The sequence below is a fragment of the Pseudopipra pipra genome, chromosome 3, assembly GCF_036250125.1.
Source record: "Pseudopipra pipra isolate bDixPip1 chromosome 3, bDixPip1.hap1, whole genome shotgun sequence".
Taxonomy (NCBI): Eukaryota; Metazoa; Chordata; class Aves; order Passeriformes; family Pipridae; genus Pseudopipra; species Pseudopipra pipra.
The window spans coordinates 110,605,368-110,627,723 of NC_087551.1; the positions used below are offsets into that span (position 1 = coordinate 110,605,368).

The 22,356-nt window shown below is 41.0% G+C and overlaps 1 protein-coding gene across 3 annotated transcripts in view; it reads right to left on the bottom strand.

Annotated features, from left to right (window-relative positions):
- The window catches only part of CD2AP (CD2 associated protein), an 81,479-nt gene that overhangs the window by 54,027 nt on the left and 5,096 nt on the right, over positions 1 to 22,356 (bottom strand). For all 3 annotated transcript variants that reach the window (XM_064650690.1, XM_064650691.1, XM_064650694.1), the window contains exon 2: positions 4,257 to 4,417. In XM_064650690.1, coding sequence (XP_064506760.1) covers positions 4,257 to 4,417 — 161 coding nt within the window. The remainder of the gene's footprint in view (positions 1 to 4,256; positions 4,418 to 22,356) is intronic.

The window sequence follows — 22,356 nt, forward strand, 5'->3', positions numbered from 1 at the left end:
CCAACCCAAATCCAAAAAGCCTTCCACATTACACACGCCTTAGCATATCCAAAATCCTCACACATGCCAACTAACAGCATTATTGCACTGCAGGTGAATGAATGTGTGCACGTTTTACACTGTGATGGATTTTAGAATGGAAAAGCCACTCTCAATGAAAACAATAAAAGTCTGCTAGGTTTCCACTGCTAATTCCTTTCAGGAATTTATGAAGTTGTTTATTTTAAATTGCCCATACAGGAAGAAGCAGAAAAATGGCAATAACAATGTCAGAAACAAGAACTCTAATTCAAATATTCCAACCCCACTCAGAACGGATATTCACACAGTTCAAACAGGAATCTCAAACCAGGTTTTGTTAAAAACATTGGAAGTGTACACACTCCAAAACCTGGCACTGCAATACAGGCAGAAAATCTTTAAAAAGCCCTAGTACTGAAAAGTGAATTCAAGGAAATGAGCTTCACAAATATGCAGTGTAATTGCTCGTACTTTTTTTTTTTTTTAACCTACTTGTTTTCAACTATAAAGCTCTGGTTTCAGGACTGCTCTGGACATCCCACCCACTGATTTGCCTCCCTGCCTTTACATCTCTTCCACTCCCCATCCAATGCAGTGACACTGCCACACTAATACCCAGGTATGTTTTGGAGGCTTTATGGGATTCCCCTCAGCTGAGTCTGTTTATTCTCTTTCTTTTAAAGCAAAATTATGCAAGTGGAAGTCAGCACCTTCTGGGACAGACTGTCTCAGACCTCTGGTTAACCAGTCAAGTGATAAGCTCATGGAAAATGCCGAGGTCCCAGCTGGCACTGGCAACCAGGCACCACCAAGCTCTCACCCTGCTTCAGGATCTCACTATCAATAGGCAAAACGCTTGGGTAGGATCCAGTAAAACCCAACCAAAAAGTTACCAGAAGATGATACAAAGTACCAAGCATCAGCATTACATCAGTATCCACAAGAAGCATCCATACATTCCCTTCTGCACTGGAGTATTTGAAAGTTGAATAGTGCTTACCTCACCGACACTGTACAATAAAATAACCCATTTAAAAACACAGCTTCAGCTTCCTTTGCTGCAATTCTGACAGCAAAGACTCAATTGCTACCACTACATGAAACATAAACCTGCTACCACTATGTAAAATTACTGTGCAGTGTTTTGAAGACCTGAGGGAAAAAAAAAAAAAAGACAATCAAAAAGAAAGGAAGACATAATCGAAAAGCTATTTCCTGCTTTAACAACGCCAACTGAAGTTGACAGACTCGGTCATACTTCAAACAGAAGAGACACATTTGTCTAAGAACACAAAAGTCAAAACATGAGGAGTGGTTTAAAATGTCAGTAAATCCAGTATATGAGCAGAGCCCAGCAGGAGAGAACAGAAGGGACTGACCTGCTTTAGCAGTCACGATACAGTCCGAATCTGGGGCATCCAACATATCCAGGCAGCATGGAGCGATAATCCTCCTGTCGGCATTTTGCTTGTCCTTCAAACAGCCAAGAGCCAACCTCATGCTGCCTGACAGCCAAGGCCAGTTGCAGCTGGCACCAAGGCAACAAGCTCCTTTCCTGCCCTCAGACAGGATGGAGAAGAGACAAACTAACAAAGCTAGCAAAACCAAACTAGATGGAATTAGACCCTCTCCCCAGTTCTCCTGCAGTTGATGGAAATCAAAGGCTTTTATTTCTTTCAAATAAAAACTTATCTTCTGTAATAACATCTAGCATCCAGACAGGTCCATCTGCACCCAGTTTAGCCTGCCATATTTATTATGTTTTTAAATATTTTACACATGAAGGCAAATCTAGTGGATAGCACACGCACTTTCAGCTTCCAATGTTAATCTTTCTCAGATAAGCACAGATTACAATTTACCATCCAAATTCTGTGTGGAGAGGTTATATGTTGGCTTCAGTTCAATTCTTAACAAACCAATATATATATATATATATATATATATATAGCACCAAAAAACCACCACAAATTTAACCATGCAATGGATTCAGCCCAGATCCCCATTTAATGCATGAAATTACACTCATAACAGGAGAATAAGATTATCCTTTCAGGAAGTAATAAATACTCAAGTACAGCCCCAGAATTTTGCAATCAAACTTGTAAAACTTGTTGCAACCCTCAGTCCTGTCCATAGCAAATGTGCCCTCTCTGGTTACATTTCTGCTGACCTGGGAGATCTACCCCATACACCCAAAGTTCCCCCTCAGTCCTCCTGGCCTGGTTGTCCTTCCAGCTCTTTCCTTCTCACTACGCCCTTCAGACCTTTACCCTCCTTTCCCTTTCATGTGGTCACGAGAAGTTGGCAATATTTGTTCTTCTTTGGCATCCTTATTGTTATTACCCCTCCCAGTTGTGGTGGTGGGAAGCTACTGGGCACCGTAGCAAACAAGTAAATCCATTTCTTAAGAGACCTTCCTCATTCACAAGGCCAAAGTACAACTCTGCTTCTTTCCATGTCCCTCCTGCATTTCACCCACATCTTGAGGGTGTTAACATCACACCAGGCCAAGCTGGGGCATTTGAGTTTAGTTGGTGAGGCCTGGTACTTGCAGCAGTCTGGTCATAGTAGCATTTCATAGATTCTGCAGTATGATCCAACAACCTACTACAGCAACAAATGAGAACAGTTCTGGATGAGAAAGAAAAAAAAAACACTTTTCTGCAACCGCCTTCCCAGAAACAGTCTCTCAAACTATCTCTACCTGTAAATTAACTTTTAAGAAACTATAATCAAACTGACCTTAAGAAAACCCATGACTTTCACTTCCCTAACAATTAATGCTTTCCCATCATCTCATCACTGCACAACAGTTTTCCACTCTAAACAGGCCATCTTAGAAGAAAAAGTTCCCAGGATCAGCCTCATAACTGCACTCAACTCCAGCACTAAAAAGGAAAGTTACCCCTATTGTTGTGAAACAAAAGTGATAATTTTCTTCTGCACAACTTCCTTTCCACTTCTCCAAACCCCTACGTCTTCTAGAAAACCATCTGTCCCCTGTAATTCAGGATATCCAGCCATGCCATGCACATACTGAACAGCCGTAGGGTTAAAAATACCTGCAGCTGAGATACCAACATGGAAATCATTTTAAACAAAATTTATAAAAGCCACAGCTGCAGAAGGGCAAGAAAACACCCAACAAGTTTGGTAGTTAACATGGGAACACATCACATCCAACCTCTCTTTGCTGTTCAGCAGACAGTGTTGATGACACAAGTACCAAAGAAGAGCCATGTCTGAGGCTTTCTTCCTATAGAGCACTTGAGTGCTAATTAACCTCATCAACAGAGTAATCATCAAACCACCACTTAGGGTCAAGTACTATTTACACAGGACTCAAAACCCAAAATGGACTTTGAACTAAACTACCAACAATTTGAAAATATTAGACAAGTGAAAAGTATCCATACAAACTTGTCCTTGGTAAAGACCGTCTCTGAGAATAACTGGATTATTCCCATCAGTTTTAAAAGGAAAATACTTAAAACTCTCTGCAGTTGATCAAATATAAGTAATTTTGCTTTTTCAGAAAGATGAACAGAAAAACTGTAAAATTTAAAGTAAATATGTGTAAAGTTTATAGCACTGGATAACCTTCCTCTCAGGTTTAACAATATGAAAGTATCACACTAAGATACATTAGATAGTTCTGGTTTGCAATGAATTAATTTCACTTCAAAAGATGCAGGAATATGTAAATTCACTTGGACTGTACAGAAGTGTTACACCAAGGAAGCCTTGCAAGTTACTAAAAATGTCAGAAAGGAAAAAGAAGCAAAGCACAACGTCTCCAACACTTGCATAGTTTAGATGGAAAAATATCTCCAGCTCAGCACACTCTGAACTTCCCCACTTTCCCAACTCTCTCATGACTTAATGTCTTCTGTAGGGGTAGGTTTAGGAGTTTTCATGGTCTTGTTTTTTTTAAACCAGTTCATCTCACTAAAGCAGATAACCATGGCTCCAGACAACTTACTGCACTGCAGAATATACAGTATCAGGGTACAAACCAAAAGAAATGCTAAAGTGAGCAAGAACAGACAGCAGAACTCAAACAAAAAAAATTTTCAAAAGCATATTAAAAAAAATGTCATCACCTAAAAGGTCTTCACATTGAAAAAAAAATCATCCCGTTACAAATACAAGCGATGTGCATTCTAACCATTTCAGTAATAATGAGCCTGATACACGATCACAGTAAGACCCAGCAAATGCAGAGAACTCACCTTCACAAAATTGTCAGGGAACATGCCCCTTTTGCCATTTAACTCCCCTTCTAACCATCCTTCTTCTTCCAGTTTTTTCACATTCCTGATGATTTCCCCAGCTCGGATCGTTAACTCATCATCATGCACTGCATCATAGTCATATTCCACAATATAGTCCACTAAAAAAGAAAAAGACCCACAGTGAGTACAACCCAGTCTTGGAAATGCAACTTGAAAGTCACATATGTGCAAAAGGCAGACCTAACCACAAATGCTAAGAACAAGTGTTTTTCCCTTACAGGAATGCTCATTTATGAATTGGAACATTCCAAACTCTTTTGGGGGGGGGGAGCAGGGTTGGGGAACTGGACAGTTGCCTATTAGAATAAAGTAAATGCAGGAATATGACACCAGGTCATATTTTGGTGGTGGTGGGTAGGTTTTTGCTCATGTGTGGTGGAAGGAATTACTGGCAGTGGTTTCCTTCCCCCCACCAAGTCCCAGCTGGAGATTTACCAATAATGAATCACTGCCCACAGGGCAAGTGCTTGTTACTCAGTGCACATTTGGGGCCAAGGAGGGAGGAAGGTTCAAGCACTGCATGTACAGTATGTACATACCATGCTTTGTTAATTCTCATACCTAAACCTGCTGCTCTACCTGCAAAAACTGATTGCTGCACACACAGTGTTTCTGCAGGTTCAATCCAAGAAATGTAATACAGCCAGAAGGTGTGTGATTGACAACATCATACAACTTAAACTGCACAGACAAAGGCACCCTCCTTCAGAGTCATCCGGTTTATATGAAGTAGAATAAGCAAGTGAGCTTTAATTTTGATACAATTAATTTACTCAGAGGAGCATAGCAATGTATTTACATATATGTCCATCTGTTGCACGAGATCCATGCGTTGCTCACTGACAGCTTAAGGCTCTTTTGGCAATAAAGACTCATTTGTTCATCAAGAAATTCTGTTCATGCCACAAACTTCCACAAACCTGCAGCAGTCAAATAATCTTCCCTCACTCAAATTCAGTCAGATATCCAGGCACTGCCAAATGTTAACACTGTTCTCACTGAAACCTCCTCCTCTGCAAATCACAAGGAACATGCACAATGACAGGAGCACAACAGGGTTAAAAGACAGAAATCCAGAAGGGTCTTAGAAGTTTGGGGGGTTTTTTCCCCTAGTTACTCTATTCTATCAGTGCACAATAACATTCAACAATTAATTCAAAAATGAAAGAATCAAATAGGAAGAAGTATTATTTCCTTGGTATTGAACTTACACCTGCATTAAACCAATGTATAATTCTGATCTGTGGGCAATTTTGATCAAAAGTGCAGATGCAGTGATGTTGCAATGAAGCCTTTTTTCCTCTGCTGCCTATGGATGAAGTCAGAAAACCCTTAGCAAAAAACAGAACTACATGATGGTGCCATGAATGCAAGAGAAGCTTGAATGATCTGTCTGGCAAAGTATTTTTTTAATGTACCCATTAACAAAGGAATCAGTCAAATATAAAGATGAAGACTTAGTTTTGCTTTCTTTCCTTTACGGACAAATTTATTTTCTTCCTTGTGAACTGAAGGCAGCACCAGAGTTACCTACTCATGATACACACTCTGAAACTCCTGGCACACACTTTTTTATTTTTGCCAAATGCATTCTCTAAACTTGTTTCAAAGGATCATATTCCCCCCTTACTGCCTGCAGCAAGTAGAGTAGTTTTGTCTTGTTTCTGCATTGAGTTGTCTTTTGAGTGGCTGACATGAAATATTGCCAAATATATAGGAAATTCTGGCAGCCACAGATCATAAAGACAACAGTCATTCATCACCTACAGTGTGGAAATAAAAATGTCATCTTCCAACCAATTCGACCCAACCATTTTGGAAACCTTCAAATGCAGAGAAACGTAAGAAATGTCCATGTCACATATCTCTCTCATGATATACTCTGTTTTGAAGCACATTAGCAGATACTATATTTCAATGTACACACTACAGGATAGCTCTATAAAGTTAAACATGGAAAATGGATCAGAATAGAGTGTCAGTCATGGTAAATGCTCTCAGCATTGCAGACTGTGACTGGAACTGCCAAACACCTGGTCCTTTTTCCACAGCAGTAGTAGATAATCACACTCACACTGCGTTAACACAAACCAATTCTTCTGAAAGCTTATTTATTCCCTTGGGAGAACATTCCTGTATTTGTGTTTGAAATGAACAACACACTCATTTTGGTCACCTTTGCAGGCTCTAAAACATGGACTCGGTCATGCCAACAACGAGCAGAGGCTTTGAACAACCTCCCAGTCACCATCCACGTGTCTCTGTCTTCCAAAGATAAACAGTAGTAAAAGGACATCAGCTTTTTATGTTTAAAATTTAGGTGCTGAACTTCCTCTTTTATTTGTCAGTGATACTCCATGCCACCCTCACTCTCATGGATATGAAGAAAAATCAGATGCAAATTCTGTTGTCTCATCTGCAAAGTGGAAGAGATTGTGGGGAATGTCAAAATAGTTTTATCCCATAACTTTTTTCATATGATGGCACAGAAACAGCAAGAAGCCACACATCTCCCACCTAAATACTACGTGACCCTCAAGAAGAACTCATCAGTTTTGCTTTTCAATACTGGCAAGTAGCACTAGTTGAATCATTCAGGTAATTCAGACTTCAGTGTGATGGGCAAGAAACTGTTTACTGCCAAAACAGTCCACATTAAATAAGCCTCTGAAACATCTTCAAGTATAATATTTACCCAAGTAAAAACAGTATTCAGTGATGACAGAAAACATTAAGGCATAACAACAATAACTAGGAATTACATTAGTCCACGGATTGCACTTCTGAAGGTTTCAAGTAGTTCTGAATGCTTTTGAATGTTTCAAGTTCTCACTTAAAAGCTTTGCTCAAGAACAGATATGCTGTGATCAGTCAGCAATAAGTGGGACTCCAACCATATAAACTGGTCAAAACTTTCAAAAAACAGTCTCAACTGGTAGAACATGCAGCAGAACTCCTCAGCAACACAAAATACAAAAGCCACCTATCCTACCTCCCCTCAGTTTTTTTACACTGCTTTCTCCATTTCAAACCCAACTCAAATCAATCATCTGTATCTTATAAGTCCACGATATATCTTATATGTATCTTATAAGTCCATGATTTTTCATCCACATCATGGATGAAAAATAGTCTTCTCAAGCCTGAGCAGGAACATTGTGAGATTTACTGTGCTTTTCTTGCACATCCAGGAATACCAAAGCTCACCAGAGAGGGAGACAACTTTCTCCCAAGTTTTCACAGCCAGAATGTGCCATCCCAAACCACCTCCTACACCGCATGCAAAGAAGGTATCTTGACCCTACATCTCTAACACATAAGTGGCAATCTTGTTTTGGCAAGAATTCAAATATAAACATAAAGACAGCACCTGGAACATGCTTCCAACCAAGGAAAGAGGGATGGAAACAAATGAGAAGCCACATCACAGTCAGGTTGATGAGGGCATTAGAGATAATAAATTATAACAGACTAAGAACTGACAGAACAGATTTAGAAACACAAGACTACACATTCAGTGCCCTGGTAGTAGATGAGGGGTTGGAATCCGTGCAATGAAGAATCAGAGGCAATTGAGCCAGTGCCACCAAAAACAAACTGACAGAGTACAGGCCAGAGGAGTATAAAGTGGTTTGGACTGAACACTGTCCAAACTGCCAGGCTCCAAGGGTTGTGATCAATGACACATGGTCCAGCCCGGGGGGAATCACCAGTGGTGTGTCCCAGGAGTCAATCCTGAGTCGTTCAGTACCTTTATTAATGACCTGAATGATGGGACTGATGCACCCTCGTTAAGTCTGCAGATGATACAAAGCCTGGAAGAGTGGCTGATGGACTGGATGGATATGCTGCTGTTCAGAGGGACCTCAACAGGCTGAGGAAATGGACCATCAGCAACCTGACGAAGTTCACAGGGAAATGCCAAGTCCTGTCCCTGGGGAGAATCAACCCCGTGCACCAGTACAGGCTGTGGACTGCCTGGCTGGAAAGCAGCTTGGCAGAGAAGGACCTGGTGGACACCAAGTTGACAGGAGCCAGCAACACATCCTTGCAGCAGAAGAGGATCAAAAGCAGCTGGGGCTGCATTAGGAGGAGCACTGCCACAGGCCAAGGGAGGGGATCTCCCCCTCTGCTCTCTACTGGGGAGACCATCTGGAGTGCTTTGGTGCTGTCCTGGGTGCCCCAATACAAGACAGAAATGAAAATAATGGTGTGAGCCCAAAGGGCCATGCAGATCATAGATGACTAAGGGTCTTGAGTATCTTCATACGAGGCACAGCTGAAAGAGCTGGGAGAAAGCTCAGGGAAATCTTATTGATCAGGGTGTGGAAAAGACTCAGTGGTGCCCAATGAAAGCACAAGAGGTAGTGGGATGAACAAACCACAAAAGTTCCACTTAAACACATATAAACACACTCTGTCATCTAGCCATGACAGCTTTCCAACACAATTAGGGAGCCTCCCACATGACACTTTTTGAAGGTTCTCACCCATTTTCAGGGGCAAGGGACTGATTAAATCAGAGCTAAGGAAAAAAATATTGACTGGATCTCTTTGGGGGAAGGTGGTTATAGTAAGTTTTGTGGGAGCAGTCTGCTCAGCTCTTGGTTTCCACTGAGATGACAACCTCACTTACGAAATAAAACAGACCCAACACATCAAAGCCAGTCAGCCCAGTGTTATTAACAGACGTTATTCCCCACAGCAAAGATGAAAAGTGTCCTATCTAACCCCAGTGCCTCTGACAAAACAGCTCCCACTGCCAGCCAGCACAGCAACACTGCCTGCACGAGGCATTCAGTCACTGCTGGCACAGGTGGACTCTCCACTTCTCCAAAACTTACACAACTGGCTCTTCTGCCAACCACATCTCAGTGCCAAGGCAGAAGCCAAGTTTCCCAACAAGCATGGCCATAACACCCATCTTCACTGATTTTAAACAAAGGAAGTCTTCAGCTACTCAGTGTCTTTCTGAAGTTGTCTATTATAGGTAACTAAGGCCCTCTGGGAGCCTTAAAAGAGAAAAAAACAATAAATAAAGCAAGTAAAAGAGTGGAAAATATACCAAAGTTCTATCATGCCTGTGTCTTCAACAGAAATAACCCATGTCAGACACTCACCCAGCAAAGACGACAACTTCACATTCTTGGTACTTTGTTTAAGGTATTACAATACTGTCAGAATCCAGTGACCTTTCTGTAGTAGCCAAAATAAAGACACAAACCATGAAATAAAAATAAAATCCCATGAAAAACACATTTTAATAGTTTATAAAATTTAAAAAAAAAGAGGATTCATTGAATAACTGAAATCCTTGCATATATTGGGAAGCCTTGCTGAAACTTGCTGCAGACTGGGAGGAACAGAGTTCAACATGAAGCAGCAAGAGTTGCTGCCATGTTCCATGAAGGTCTCTTCAGGCAGGTTTTAGGTCAGTTCAGATTTAAAGTCATTTATTGGAACATGAACCCTGGAAAGTTGTGCAGCCTCCAGAAGCACCTTGGCAGCAGAACTGCAGTTATACTAGAAACTGAGCTTTTGCTTTTCCAGTTTATCATAACAGACAGTTGCTATATGCTTAAAACTTGCTGTTGTTTCCACTTGTACATTTATCACAGAAAACCCTCAAAGTTTAGTGTCCTATAAAACCAGGGTAACAACTGTGTTATCATGTACGAGTACATACGCACAGTTACAAAGGTATTTTGTTTCACAGCAAAGTTTACACTGGAGACAAAAGACAACAGAAGATACTATCTTACCCTTATAACTATCATACTTTTCTTCCAAACTGTTTCAAAACTAGGTGCTCCTTCCAACTGCTTTCCCACAGAAGCCCTCCTACAATTTGTGAGCTATAGGAATTCCAGCTGTTTTAACAGCAATACCATAGTATATGTTTGGCCACTTAAGACACATCTTAACACTGAAAAAGTAGTTCAGGTGTTTAAATGCTGAACAATGAAAACACCTCCAGAACTGTAAACATAAGTAGTGGTTACAAGAATGTTTTCTTTCCACTCCAACACCCTGTTACCCTGACCTGAGTCACTGATGACAACCCTCATACTCAAATAGAGAGGCCTGGTGGATTCCCCGTTGCCCTTAAAATTCTAGTTGCTTCTCCCAAAACTGCATGAGTTTTGTCATCGAAGCTCTCCCGTAAGACACATGCACAAGGTGAGCACAAGGGTTTGGCAACTAAAGGCAAATCCCTCCTGGCCAAAGGCCTCCACTGCTCCTTCCTTCACACTCTGCATCTGCTCCCATGATTCCCTCTCCTATCTACACAATGATCATAATAACCAGTTCCCCAAAGATCCAAGTATCCCTTTGGGGTACAGATGTGGGTTTGGTCTCCCTCAATCTGAGTAGGGAAGCACCTCACATTTCCCAGTACTGAGAAAACAACTCTGAGCACTGGTCCTGTGCAAAAGGGTCCTTCCCTTCTTTTCACACCTAAACAGCCATATCTGATGAGAAGCAGGCCTAAGGGACTGAACCTCGAACAGACAGAAACATCCAGCATCTCCTGCTTTCCTTCTCCAAGTGCCCAGTAAAGCTACATCACCAAAAGAGAGCAGGAAACCCAAGGCTGTATTTCCAAGACATCTTAACCCAAGAATGCTGTGATCCCATGCTCTCTTCTGTGTGCATTCACATGGTCCCTACCCCCAGCTCTGCATTTAAGATTAGTAGTTATTTATACTACTGGTGAATCAGATAAAAAAACCAGCCCGAGAGAAAACTATTTAGTGTCAACTTCCTTTATCTCCCTCAGATGTCTCACTGTAGGGTCAGAGACCCAGGACTGCTTCAAACCCAACTCAGACCCACATCTATATTACTGTTACAGCACAGATGGGGAGCACATTGCTCCTGAAGGTCCAAACCACCCTCATTTATGGTGCTTCAGTTCAGTGTGGAGCAGTCTCATAGTAAATAATCTCTGGATTTTTTTTTTTCCCCACTGAAACTAAACTCAAGAATACTCCTAATGTGTGTTAATCTTTAATAGGCATTACACCCATAGGGCGAGACTAGAACTACAATGCTATAAAAATGTCCAAAACTTGTGAGATGAATGTCAGGTCCCTCACACCTGAAATTCCCCCTAGGGACCCACTCATCTTGCCCCTTACCACTTGCTGCTTTGCACACAGCCAAAATCTGTCATGAAACCACCTCCTAACACAATGCATAAACAATGCAAGGCCATTGGATTCCTGTCAACTGATGGCAGGGTTGCAGTTGCAAGCTGTTACAAAACTGAACAAGGAACGAGCACAATTAACTAATGAAGACCATGAATTGCACACTCATTTTACAGCACAGCCTTCAGTAAGTCACTGGTTTTGAGTCACACCATACAAAAGAGCAGACATTTCCCTGTGCTGAGCCATGCAGAGCCATCACATTTGTGTTCCACGTGGAGGACTTGCTAACAGTTGCATCACAAGGACTACTGAAAGCATTAACCACCACAAATAAGATGTTTTACCTTCACAGTAGCTCAGAAGGAGGTTGGGTGCCTCCTGTAAGGCCTAGAGAATGGCAGTGACACATAGCAGAGCCATTTCTACCTGTGCCTCCTCCCAGGTGAGCCACACCAGTCATGCCAGCTCCAGTCCTGATAAATAGCTCTGTACCAAAGCAGAGCTTCCTGCTCCTGAGGCTTTGATCGGCTGTGCCAGCCAAGTAAACTCTGCTGCCACAAGGAAGGGATGTGGCAGAGGAGGTTCTCTGCAGTTTAAGAAAATGCTGACCTCATCTATTCAAATATTGACTTACGGTCTTGTTTTAAGCCAAGTGTCCTGAGCCATCAGAATTCTTTCATTAGTTTATAATAATACATAACACCAATGGAATTGAAATATTTTCATGCCATTCTGTGTACATTTTCTTTTAAGCATACACAATTAATTCCCAATTTGCTGTAAGCCGATTATTTCAGTTGGGGATTATTTCAAAGACAGAGAACCTAAATCTGTACAATTTATTAGTTCTGGTTGCTGGGCAAACAAACAATCCTTTCAAGCACTAAAGATGCCTCCAATACACACAAATACAGTGTTGGACACAAGCTGATTCTACACAAAACCAGCTCAGCTGTGTCCACCCCGTTTCTGGAAGCACCACCAACACCCTGCTGTCACCCAGTGGGGACTCAGTTTCATTGCCAACAGGATTTGCTCTTTGAAGCAACTTCATGCTGAAGTGAGTATGAGCCTTCACACTCACTTCAACACATCCCCCATGTCTCAGAAGGTTCAGCAGTTTGAAGCAACATTAGATGAGTGATGGCAATCAGCCACTATGACTGCAGGTTAGGCCAAATTCCCAAAAAGCAGCTTCCCACTTCCTCGGCACAAGAGCTGAGCAGTCAGAGCACCATGCCCACCTGAGCCAACATCCATAGTGCTGTGCTGGGGCAGATCAGCCTACCAGCCCCAGCTCCCATTCCTCTACAAGATTAAAAAAAACCCCTCCTTTAGAAGGGAATTTAATGTATCATTTTTCTGAAATACAGTCTATCTTTCTATCACAAGTCACTACCAAAAAGGTGTTGGACACATGATGGTTTACAAGATCTGGTAAAAACTTAATAAGTACTCTCTCCAGTGCTTACAATAAGGGTATTTTAAACTGCTGTAAAGATGGCTTTTAGGAAAAAAAGAATGAAGTCAGAATAAATACACACCACAGAGAAAACCAACAATGACAACCAAGCCAAAAAAAAGACAACAAAACAACTTTGAAACATCTTGTTTAAGTCTAACAATATCCAGTATCTCATTTGGGCCTTTGTTTCCCCAAACTCCAGCATCAGTAGCCCAGCTACTGTCAGCTTCCTATTTTGATTAAACGCTGTGCACGCCAAAGGAAAAAAATTACCATTGGAAGAGGGGAAGGAACAAGCTGGAATAAAAGCTAGTTCTATTATTTTCCTGAAGTATGGGGTCCTACTACATTTTATCTTTCTAATGACAACTGAGACCTTATTTCATCCTTCAAGTACATAAAGGAGGCTTGTAAGAGAGACGGAGAGATTTTTTCCCAAGGTCTGTTGGGACAGGACAAGGGGCACTGGTTTTAAACTGAAAGAGGGGAGATTTAGATTGGACATAAGCAAGAAATTCTGTAGTGTGAGGGTGGTTAGACACTGGCACAGGTTGCCCAGAGAAGCATTGGATGTCTCATCCCTGGAAACATTTAAGGCCAGGGTGGGTGGGACTTTGAGCAACCTGGTCTAATGCAAGGTGTCCCTGTCCATGGCAGGGGGTTGGATTGGATGATCTTTAAAGGTCCCTTCCAACCCAAACCATTTTGTGATTCAGGCACAAAAATCTTTTAATGATATTTTACCTATGTGTTAAATAGATGATACAAACAAATTAATGTATTGGTAACTGGTTTTAGCCTGTTCTCTTTCAGGGACATCCTGTGACTTTCACAGATGTCTTGAAATCCACAAGATCTCTCAGATCCCTCACTGAAGTTTCTCACAATTTCAATTTTACGTTTACAGCTGACAGGGAAGTCTGCAGAAGGTGGCCAAATTAAAATTAATTTCAGCCACCAAAAGTCCCAAAAATACCTTTTTGCTTCTGTTCCACTGACATCCCAATCATGAGCCCTCAGACAACAGAATCCCCAGCCAGCTCCAGGTGTTGTCAAAAGACTGTGATAAGGCAACTTGAGTAAAGTTCTTTTTTTTTCTGTCCATCCTGCAGTGACTGCTATTTTTCCTTAATCCTTCTGTAACTTGCTCTATGCTGCATTATCCAGTTCTAGCACAAACATTTTCTGCTTAAAGCAACAATCCCTCTACATACATAGTTTGGCTTAAAAAAGGGAAACAAAAAAACCAAAAATAGCAGTCTACCCTTGAGACAGTCTGAAAAGCCAGACTTGGTTCTGTCAGCACGGAACTTGTCCATCTGAAAGCCGCCCTGGATCCGCCTGGCATTGCTAGATTGAGTGAGGCAATGGGGCATTCTCCAACAAATGACTCACCACGCATTTTTAATAAAAAGTTCATGTTGAATTTTACAGCCCAGTAAGGTTGAAATAATTAGGACAATGAACAATTGAAAACAGTTAAAAATGTATGCTCTTCCTCCCAAATTATTTCAACTAATGAGAAACTCATTGTATTTTAACAGTAACCATCTCAAACGGGAGCTTCCCGTGCTGGCTCAGGTACAATTAGCAGGATACTTTGGGAATGAAACTAAACAGCCCAGCAGAAACCCTGCCCAGCAGCCTGCCCTGAGAGATGCAAACCACATAGGCCTCATTTTCCTACTCCGGGCTCCTGTAATTTCCTGAAGTGCATTATAGTGCTTAACACTGTGTGTGACAGAACACAACTGAAAATTAAATGTTTGTCAATTTTCACTTCGCTAAAGCAACTCATATACCCTCCACACATACCCTCATAATTCCACAGCTGTATCCTGCAGATGATATGCCACCATTACCAGCCAGCTGGGAAAAAAAGTGTTTTAAGGATACACTCCTCACTGCAGGTTTATTAAATCAACTCTAGAAGACTCATCCATCATGTCTCCTCCAGGAGGAGGACATGTTATCAGAAATACTTGTCTTAAACTCAGTCATAAACTTAATAAATATCACAACTGTGATTTTGATTCAGCCCCTCACTTCTATGAGTGGGAATTGCCAGGCTCCTCCCTTCGCAGCAGGAGAAGACATGAAATGGGAAGTATTAGAGTAAAATCTCTACCATCCACAGATATTTGATACTACTATTTGATTTATAAGGACAAAAGAGGTCAAAATGTTTTGCCTGAGAAGTGATGTTAAGCAGAAAGAGATGGTTTGTGCTACTTGTTATTTCTCTCAGTCTGAACTGACCTCATTGCAAGAAACCAGCCTGGAAATGAGAGGTGACACCTGCAGGAAAGGCAGCAAAACTCTTCACAAGCAGAAGGGGAAAGAATGCTACTAATTCACCATGCAGGAAAAACCAGGGATCTTAGAGGGCACAGAGGACTGCACCCTAAAAAAACACACCACATTTTCTGAAGCCATGACTCAGACACTGTTCCATATATAGATTTACGCCTCTTCCTCTGTTCTTTCCCTTAAGTTAATTTTATAACATCTACTTGGCAAAACATTCAAGGTGAGTCACAAAACACCAAATTACAAAAGCTGCTAAAACAAAGCCATGCCAGAAAACCTCTGAAGAACAAAAAGATCATACTGTATTTAGATTTTGCTCAAATCCAAAGCACCAAATAAGCAGTGAAAGTATGACAGGGTCAACTCCATATTTATAGTTTTTCCCTTAAAGCCTCTACTAGATAATTAGCTCACAAAGAAACCCAAACAAACAAACAAAAAAAATTGAAGCTGAAGACTGTTGCTTATCTTAGAATTTTTCTACAAAGTCATTCCCCTTAAAAAAAAAAAAAGGAAAAAAAAGTATTTGAATTTTATAATAGCTTCCTTCCTTCAATATCAGAACCCCATGTTACTACAAAAGCTTCAGCTCCTCCTGCAGATTTTTCTCAGGATGCTCCTAGCCAAAAAGAACATCATGATCATAGCTCCAGGTTATAAATTCATGAGTTACAAAAACAAGAGAGTCTGAGAGCCTTCTGGGTTTAAACCAAAAGAAAACTCCTTTTACGCTCTGCAAAAATACAGAAATGCTTTGACAGACAACCTACAATTTGGCACATATCTAATTCTGAATGACAATTAGTGCTTGTGCAAACATGGCAAGAATCTGGCTTTGAAATAAATTTATGGAAACTTAAAAGCATCATTCGGAGCATGCACAAAGTGTTCCCTTCATCTTTAAAAACAGACATGATGCAAGAGTCTGAATGGTCCCAGATTGGGATCTTGCAAAAACGACAAAATATGCTTAGTATTAAAACAGGGACAAGTGTTTCTATCTGACTCCACACTGTCAGGACAGTCCACAGTAATAGTGGCATTAATAAAGTTAATTAACTTTTTAGTGTGGACATTTTAATCAATACAATCAACTGAACCGTTGGACTGAAAAGCACAAAAAGAAATCCTTATGCAATGGATTCTTACAAGAGCCAGTCAAAACAACAAATGCTCAACAGAACCCTACAACCTCAATCAGATAGTTTTAAAGAAGGTAAATCATTTCATTAGCTCAATTATGTTTTAAAAGTTCAGAGATCAATTCTGTAAATACCCACTTGTAACACGGATTTAGAAGGATTTAAACAATTTTTATTAAGATCATGACTTCAACCTGCATAACTTGCAATGCTTCCAATCACTGGAAAACAAGGTTTGAAAGGATCTCTGGAGGTTACTATTCCAACCTGATCAGAGCAAGGTTAATCCCAAAGCCAAACCAGGTTGCTCAAGGGATTGTCCAGCTAAATTTTAAAAGTCTTGAAGGGATGAAGATAAAACAGCGACCCTGGGCAGCTTTTCTGATACTCAATTCTCATAATGATTTTTCCACACTATATTCAACAGGAATTACCACTGTCCTAACTTGCAACTTTCCACCATGTCTCCAAGAAAAGTCTGTAATTCTCTTCTCCAGGCTATATCAACTCCTTGCACACCACATGCACCAGCCTCCTGACCACTCGCAGCTCTCCAGTCTGGTGGCATTCCCCCTGCATTTGAGGGGAGGAAGGAGCAAAACCGGACACAGTATTTTAGTCATGTGAGTGCCTGGGAGTGGGGAACAACCACTCCCCAGGACCTGCTGGCTACTATCCTGCTCAGGCCACCTGGCAGACAGTAAGGGAGTTTGTTCCTAAATGCTGGACTATGCGTTTGTCTTTTAGGAACACAAGATTTCTGTTGACCAATCCTCCCAATACTACCGCAGCACAGCAATCACCCCTCACTTCATTCACTATGGGGTTTTTTAGTACCTGATTATAATCTCAAGCACTTGAAGAAACCAGGGTTACATGATCACCCCTATCTGCCTGCCCTCTTGCTTCCCTCCCAATTCTTTCACATTTGGCTAAAACATGCCAGAAGAGCAGCATCTCAAAAATAAGAGCTGTACATTTATTTTTTTTTTATTATTTTTTTGCAGAGTCAGCACTGAAGCACCCAAATCTCAGTCCTTCCCCAGGAAAAGACTTCAGGACTGCCCCAACACTCTTGCTCTTTTAACCTGATGGCTGGCTAATCACCAACTATGCAGCTTGGAAGCAGCTCCAACTAATCACCAACTGTGCAGCTTGGAAGCAGCTCCAACTAATCACCAACTATGCAGCTTGGAAGCAGCTCCAACTAATCACCAACTATGCAGCTTGGAAGCTGTGTCTTGCAGCGCTAATTGATAGTAATACAAGGATCCGTATTTGAAGAATTTGAGGGGGGAGCAGAGGACTTACAGGAGGTTATGAAAAGCTGTCTGGGGCAAGGGATACCAGTTGCTGAGGTCAGGATACAAAGCACCCAAAGCAAGTTCATAGAAAGCTAACTCTCACCTCCACTGTTCTCAACACGTTCACTTGAAGGAGTAGCTTGGAATTTAGAACCAGAGGAAATCCCCTTGAAACCTGTCCCCACAGGTTTCACAACTACAGGCAAAACCCTGGTGACTCAACCACAAACACACTCAAAAAAAAAAAAAGTAAAATCAAGAGAAAAAAATATCAGCAGTATGACCTCAGCTTCCTTAAAAAACCAAGGTCAGGATTTACCACTTCTGTTGCTGCTCAGAACTGCAGAAGCATCACAGAGCACTGAAGAGCAGGATCCAGCACCTCTGTCTTGACAGCAAATCAGCACAGTCTCCTTGCTGCACAGAGATGGCAGGCTGTGTCTTATTCTACTGACAGCACATCTCCTGTTTCCTAAACAGCTTTATTTCATCTTGTATTCACCCAGCCTGAGGCTTTCTCATACTAGCTGTCTACAGGGCAAGTTTTCTTCTACAACCTACATTTTAGAAGCCATTTACATTACAATCCATACATGTATCTTATAATTCTCTCTCAGGAAGAAAGAACCATTAAGATTGAAAGAGCAAACTCTCTTCCCACAAAAGAAGCATCTAATAAGATGATGAACACACAAAAATTAGAGGAAGCAATTTTATACACTCTTAATTGTGTTTTTAGTTGACAACCACCACATGGGTAACTCGCACACAGTCCTATAGCACACGGTGCTACAAGAAATGAATTCAAGCTCTCCTAGAGCTGCAAAGGGTGTCAGCCAAGACAATTTCCAATTCCCCTACTTCCTTGCACCACATCCTCTACCCAAATATTGGTAGGCAGTAAAAGCAGTCCTTGTTATACTTACAGTTCTCATAATGTGAATGTTTTAATGTCATGCTTTTTACTACCATCTTCCACTTCACAAACACTCTTTCCCCGTGCTGAAGGACGAGGTGTATTTTCATTAACACACAGGTCCAGCAAACAAAGCACATTTGATTTTCCAGAGCAAAACAGCACAGTTCATAATAATTCATGCTTAACAAAAAGACTATATTCTGCTGTTTGCACTTTTCAGGAGGATCTGCGGTCTCCTTATTTACCATACCCACAGGATTAGTCTACAAAAGCCTTGCTCACCTCAGCAATTCCACTGCCCTGCTTGCAGAACAGCACCTCATTTCACCTGGCTCCAGGACGGCACAAACTCAGCTGAACACAAAGTGTTGTTTGGGACACAGGTTTCAAACAAACAGCCCATCCCCACCCATCAGATGGTCACCTGAAACCCCACCGACACTCCCAGACAACTTGCAAATCCTGCTGAATTTGTCAAGCCTCTTACTAAAAACTCTGAACAAAATAATGCTCTTCACTGAACCACTTCAGAAGCAAAACAGGTGGGCTCTGCTTTTCAGGAACGATGGCTTCAGTCATTTCCAGAGAACAGTTTTACAGTGACTCCAACACTGTGAGGCTGAAGGAATGACCCTGCAGTCTCTCTCAACTTACTCCCATACCACTGTTCCCTTGTGCTGGTCTCACAGTTATGCTGCTCCAGGGTGTGTCAGTCCACTTTGCTGCCAAATCAGACACAGCTGGTTCTCCTCTGGTTGGATTCAATTCTGGCCAGCGCCTTAAACCAGATCACTGCATGGACACATGATCACTAAATCTGCCAAAAGGGAAGATTAAGGAACACACTGATATCTGCATTATTCAGCGGACTGACCATACCAAGAACTGATGGATCTAGCATTTCTCCTGGCAGTTCATTCTAGCAATTAATAACTTCCTCGACAGAAATATTCAGATGTCACAAAGAGTGCAAACAGCAATGTGATTTACCTTAAGTTTTAGGCAGGTTTATTCTAGTTAATCTTGCATTTCTTGGTTTATGACAGTACTAAATAAGCCAAACTCCATAAAAGCATTTAAGTGATGGAACATTGAAGTCCAGCCCAATGGCAAAAAAATCAGGATACGGTAAGGACAGAGGTATATTTTTACATGCTGTGCTCAGTTGTCTTCTCCAAACATACACATTACTGAAAAAAACCAAGACCAAAATCCACAGAAATACAAAAGGTACCTCAATTACAAATTCTAGCAGTTTAGGAACTATTTTCTCTATAAAGTTACTATTAAATCAGTTTTTAAAAAAGCAACTTAGAGGCACATTTTAAAAAGAACACTCGGCTGGCTTAAAATGGATGAGGGGTAAAAAAGCATTTTAAAAATGAAGAGAAAAAAATTTGAAATAATCAGTTTGCTGGATCACAAACATTTGAGAGCAATTAATATAGAAGAAACTGATGAAACTTCAGTGTGGATGTAGTGCAAAGTTAACTGCAGGTTAAAATGGAAAAGGAGAAACACCCTCCATTCCCTGGCTCCTGAAATACAGTCCCATCCGCTCTCTTGCCCAGGAGCTCACAACTGTGCAGGCAGAGTGAGGCCATTCAGCTGACAGGATGCCAAACCTGGCTCAGGAGTTTCTTCCACACCATCCAGCTCATCAGTCACAGCCACCAGAGCCATGGCAAGCCAGAGAGAGGCAGGTACAGCTCTGGCCCTTTGTGGCAGCAGCCTGAAGTTATCTCTGAAGCACAGCCTGAAACTGCACCCACAGGAAGACTTTAGAAGGGACATTACACTCAAAGTAGCCTTAAAACAAATCCATTCATAACTCAAGATACAAGTTCAGAGTTAAGCAACATGATTCTCCTTTACTTGATGAAAACTAGCAGATTTATTTCTTCAAGCAGCAAAGATGGAGACTTTTATCCCCCAGTCCCAAAGATGCACTGAACGGAAACAACCTGAACCATTCTGACAAGTTGGCTTTTATATTTTTCCTGAAAAGTGAAACAACAATGCAACTTGGGGGGGGGGCAACTAAAACCCAAACTAAGAGGAATTAAGGTATACTGGTATATTACCAATGAATCCACAACTGAACTAAAGAGCTAAAACTAGAAGACAAAAAGTCTCTACCAGGCGTGACTTTGTCAACTGCTGTAACTGCTGCAGCTGACACCACTGTAAGTAGCATCCACATCCTCCTCCTCCTCACTCCTTTTGCCACCATGAGCTTGGTCTCAGTTCTGGAGAGCCAGTCTGGCTGAAAGCTAATTCAGGAAGACAGGAAAGTTTTGGATGATCTGGTTTGTAAAAGGAAGGGAAGAGGACAATGCTCACTAGACAGAGATAAGCGAAGGGTGAGACTTTACTTCAGTGCCAGCTTACAAAAATCAAACTACGTACACAGTCAAAACATTTGACTAAGGCTGACCACTTAGTAATTTTATCCAAGAGGTAGAAATTGATGACTTAAGAGACTTCTTTAAATGGTAAGTCAGGCAAGTTTCCAGGAACTCAGGCAAAACTGCTTTATTTAACATTAAAGTAAAAATCAAAAATCTATCCACAAAAATCTATTCACAGCACTCCAGATCCTGCTGCTGAAGAAGCAAAAATAAATGAGACTACCTAAGACTGCTTAACTCCAAAGCCATTTACATATCCCTCTAACAGCAAAAAGTATCATGTTTATGGTGATTTACTTACTGTTAAGAAACAGTGTAAGCTTAAGCCATTTAAATAATTTAAAGTAATGCTTTATCTAGTTGTAGGAGTGAAAGTGATAAAATTAGTTTTGAGTTTCTTTAACAATAATGTCAAATGTAAACTCAGTTTACAATCACAAAGCTCTTCAGCACCAAGTGGAGAGCTCCAACTGCAGCTCTCACATGTAACACCACAGGTCATGCAAACTGCTGAAATTAAAGGAAAATGGTTCACTTTTTTCAATTATTCAAAATATTAGTTCTAATTTATTATGCTGAAAGCAATCCTGCCTAATACTGTAAGCACATTATAGGCAATATATATTTCTTTAAGAAAAGTTAACTTAATATTCTAAATGACCTCATATTTTCTGCAGTGTACATCACCCCAAAAGTGGAAAGATTTAACTAATTTGGCAGACAGACACATACTATGACTTCTCCTTCAGTCTGATTCAGGACTCTGGCAGTGGCAGGTCTTAAATTTTTGTTCAAAAATATCTACAATGCATCATTTTCTTTATTCAGGATTTCTGAAAAAGCAGTATTTCACTCTGATTTTATATGAAGAAAGACAATTCTGCATGTGGCTAGAGCAGTAAAACACAATCCCACCCAAAAACATTTGCTGGCATTAGTCAAAGAAAATAAATAGTTGTGCTGGCATCACATTATTCAAATGAACTGAAGTCTCAAGTTTATGCTAAGAAACACAGTAATTCAGGGCAAAAGGAACAGTTATTTAACACAGCAAGGGATCATTCTAGAAAAGAGGTGACTGAAAAGGCAGTTTCAGTGCTTCAGTCCCGCTTTTACCAGTGCACCAGGACAGCTACAGGCAGTGCTCACGCAGGGCTGTGCTCACATCAAGACAGGGACAGCGTTGGGGAAAACTGTTTCTTATCACCACATGTCCACGATAAGGGACAGCAAAGGCTCAGGCATTGCCTCCACAGAGAGTTGGGAATATTTTAGATAGTTAGCAAATTCACAATTCAGAGAAGAGTTAAAAAGGAACATCATGGAAAG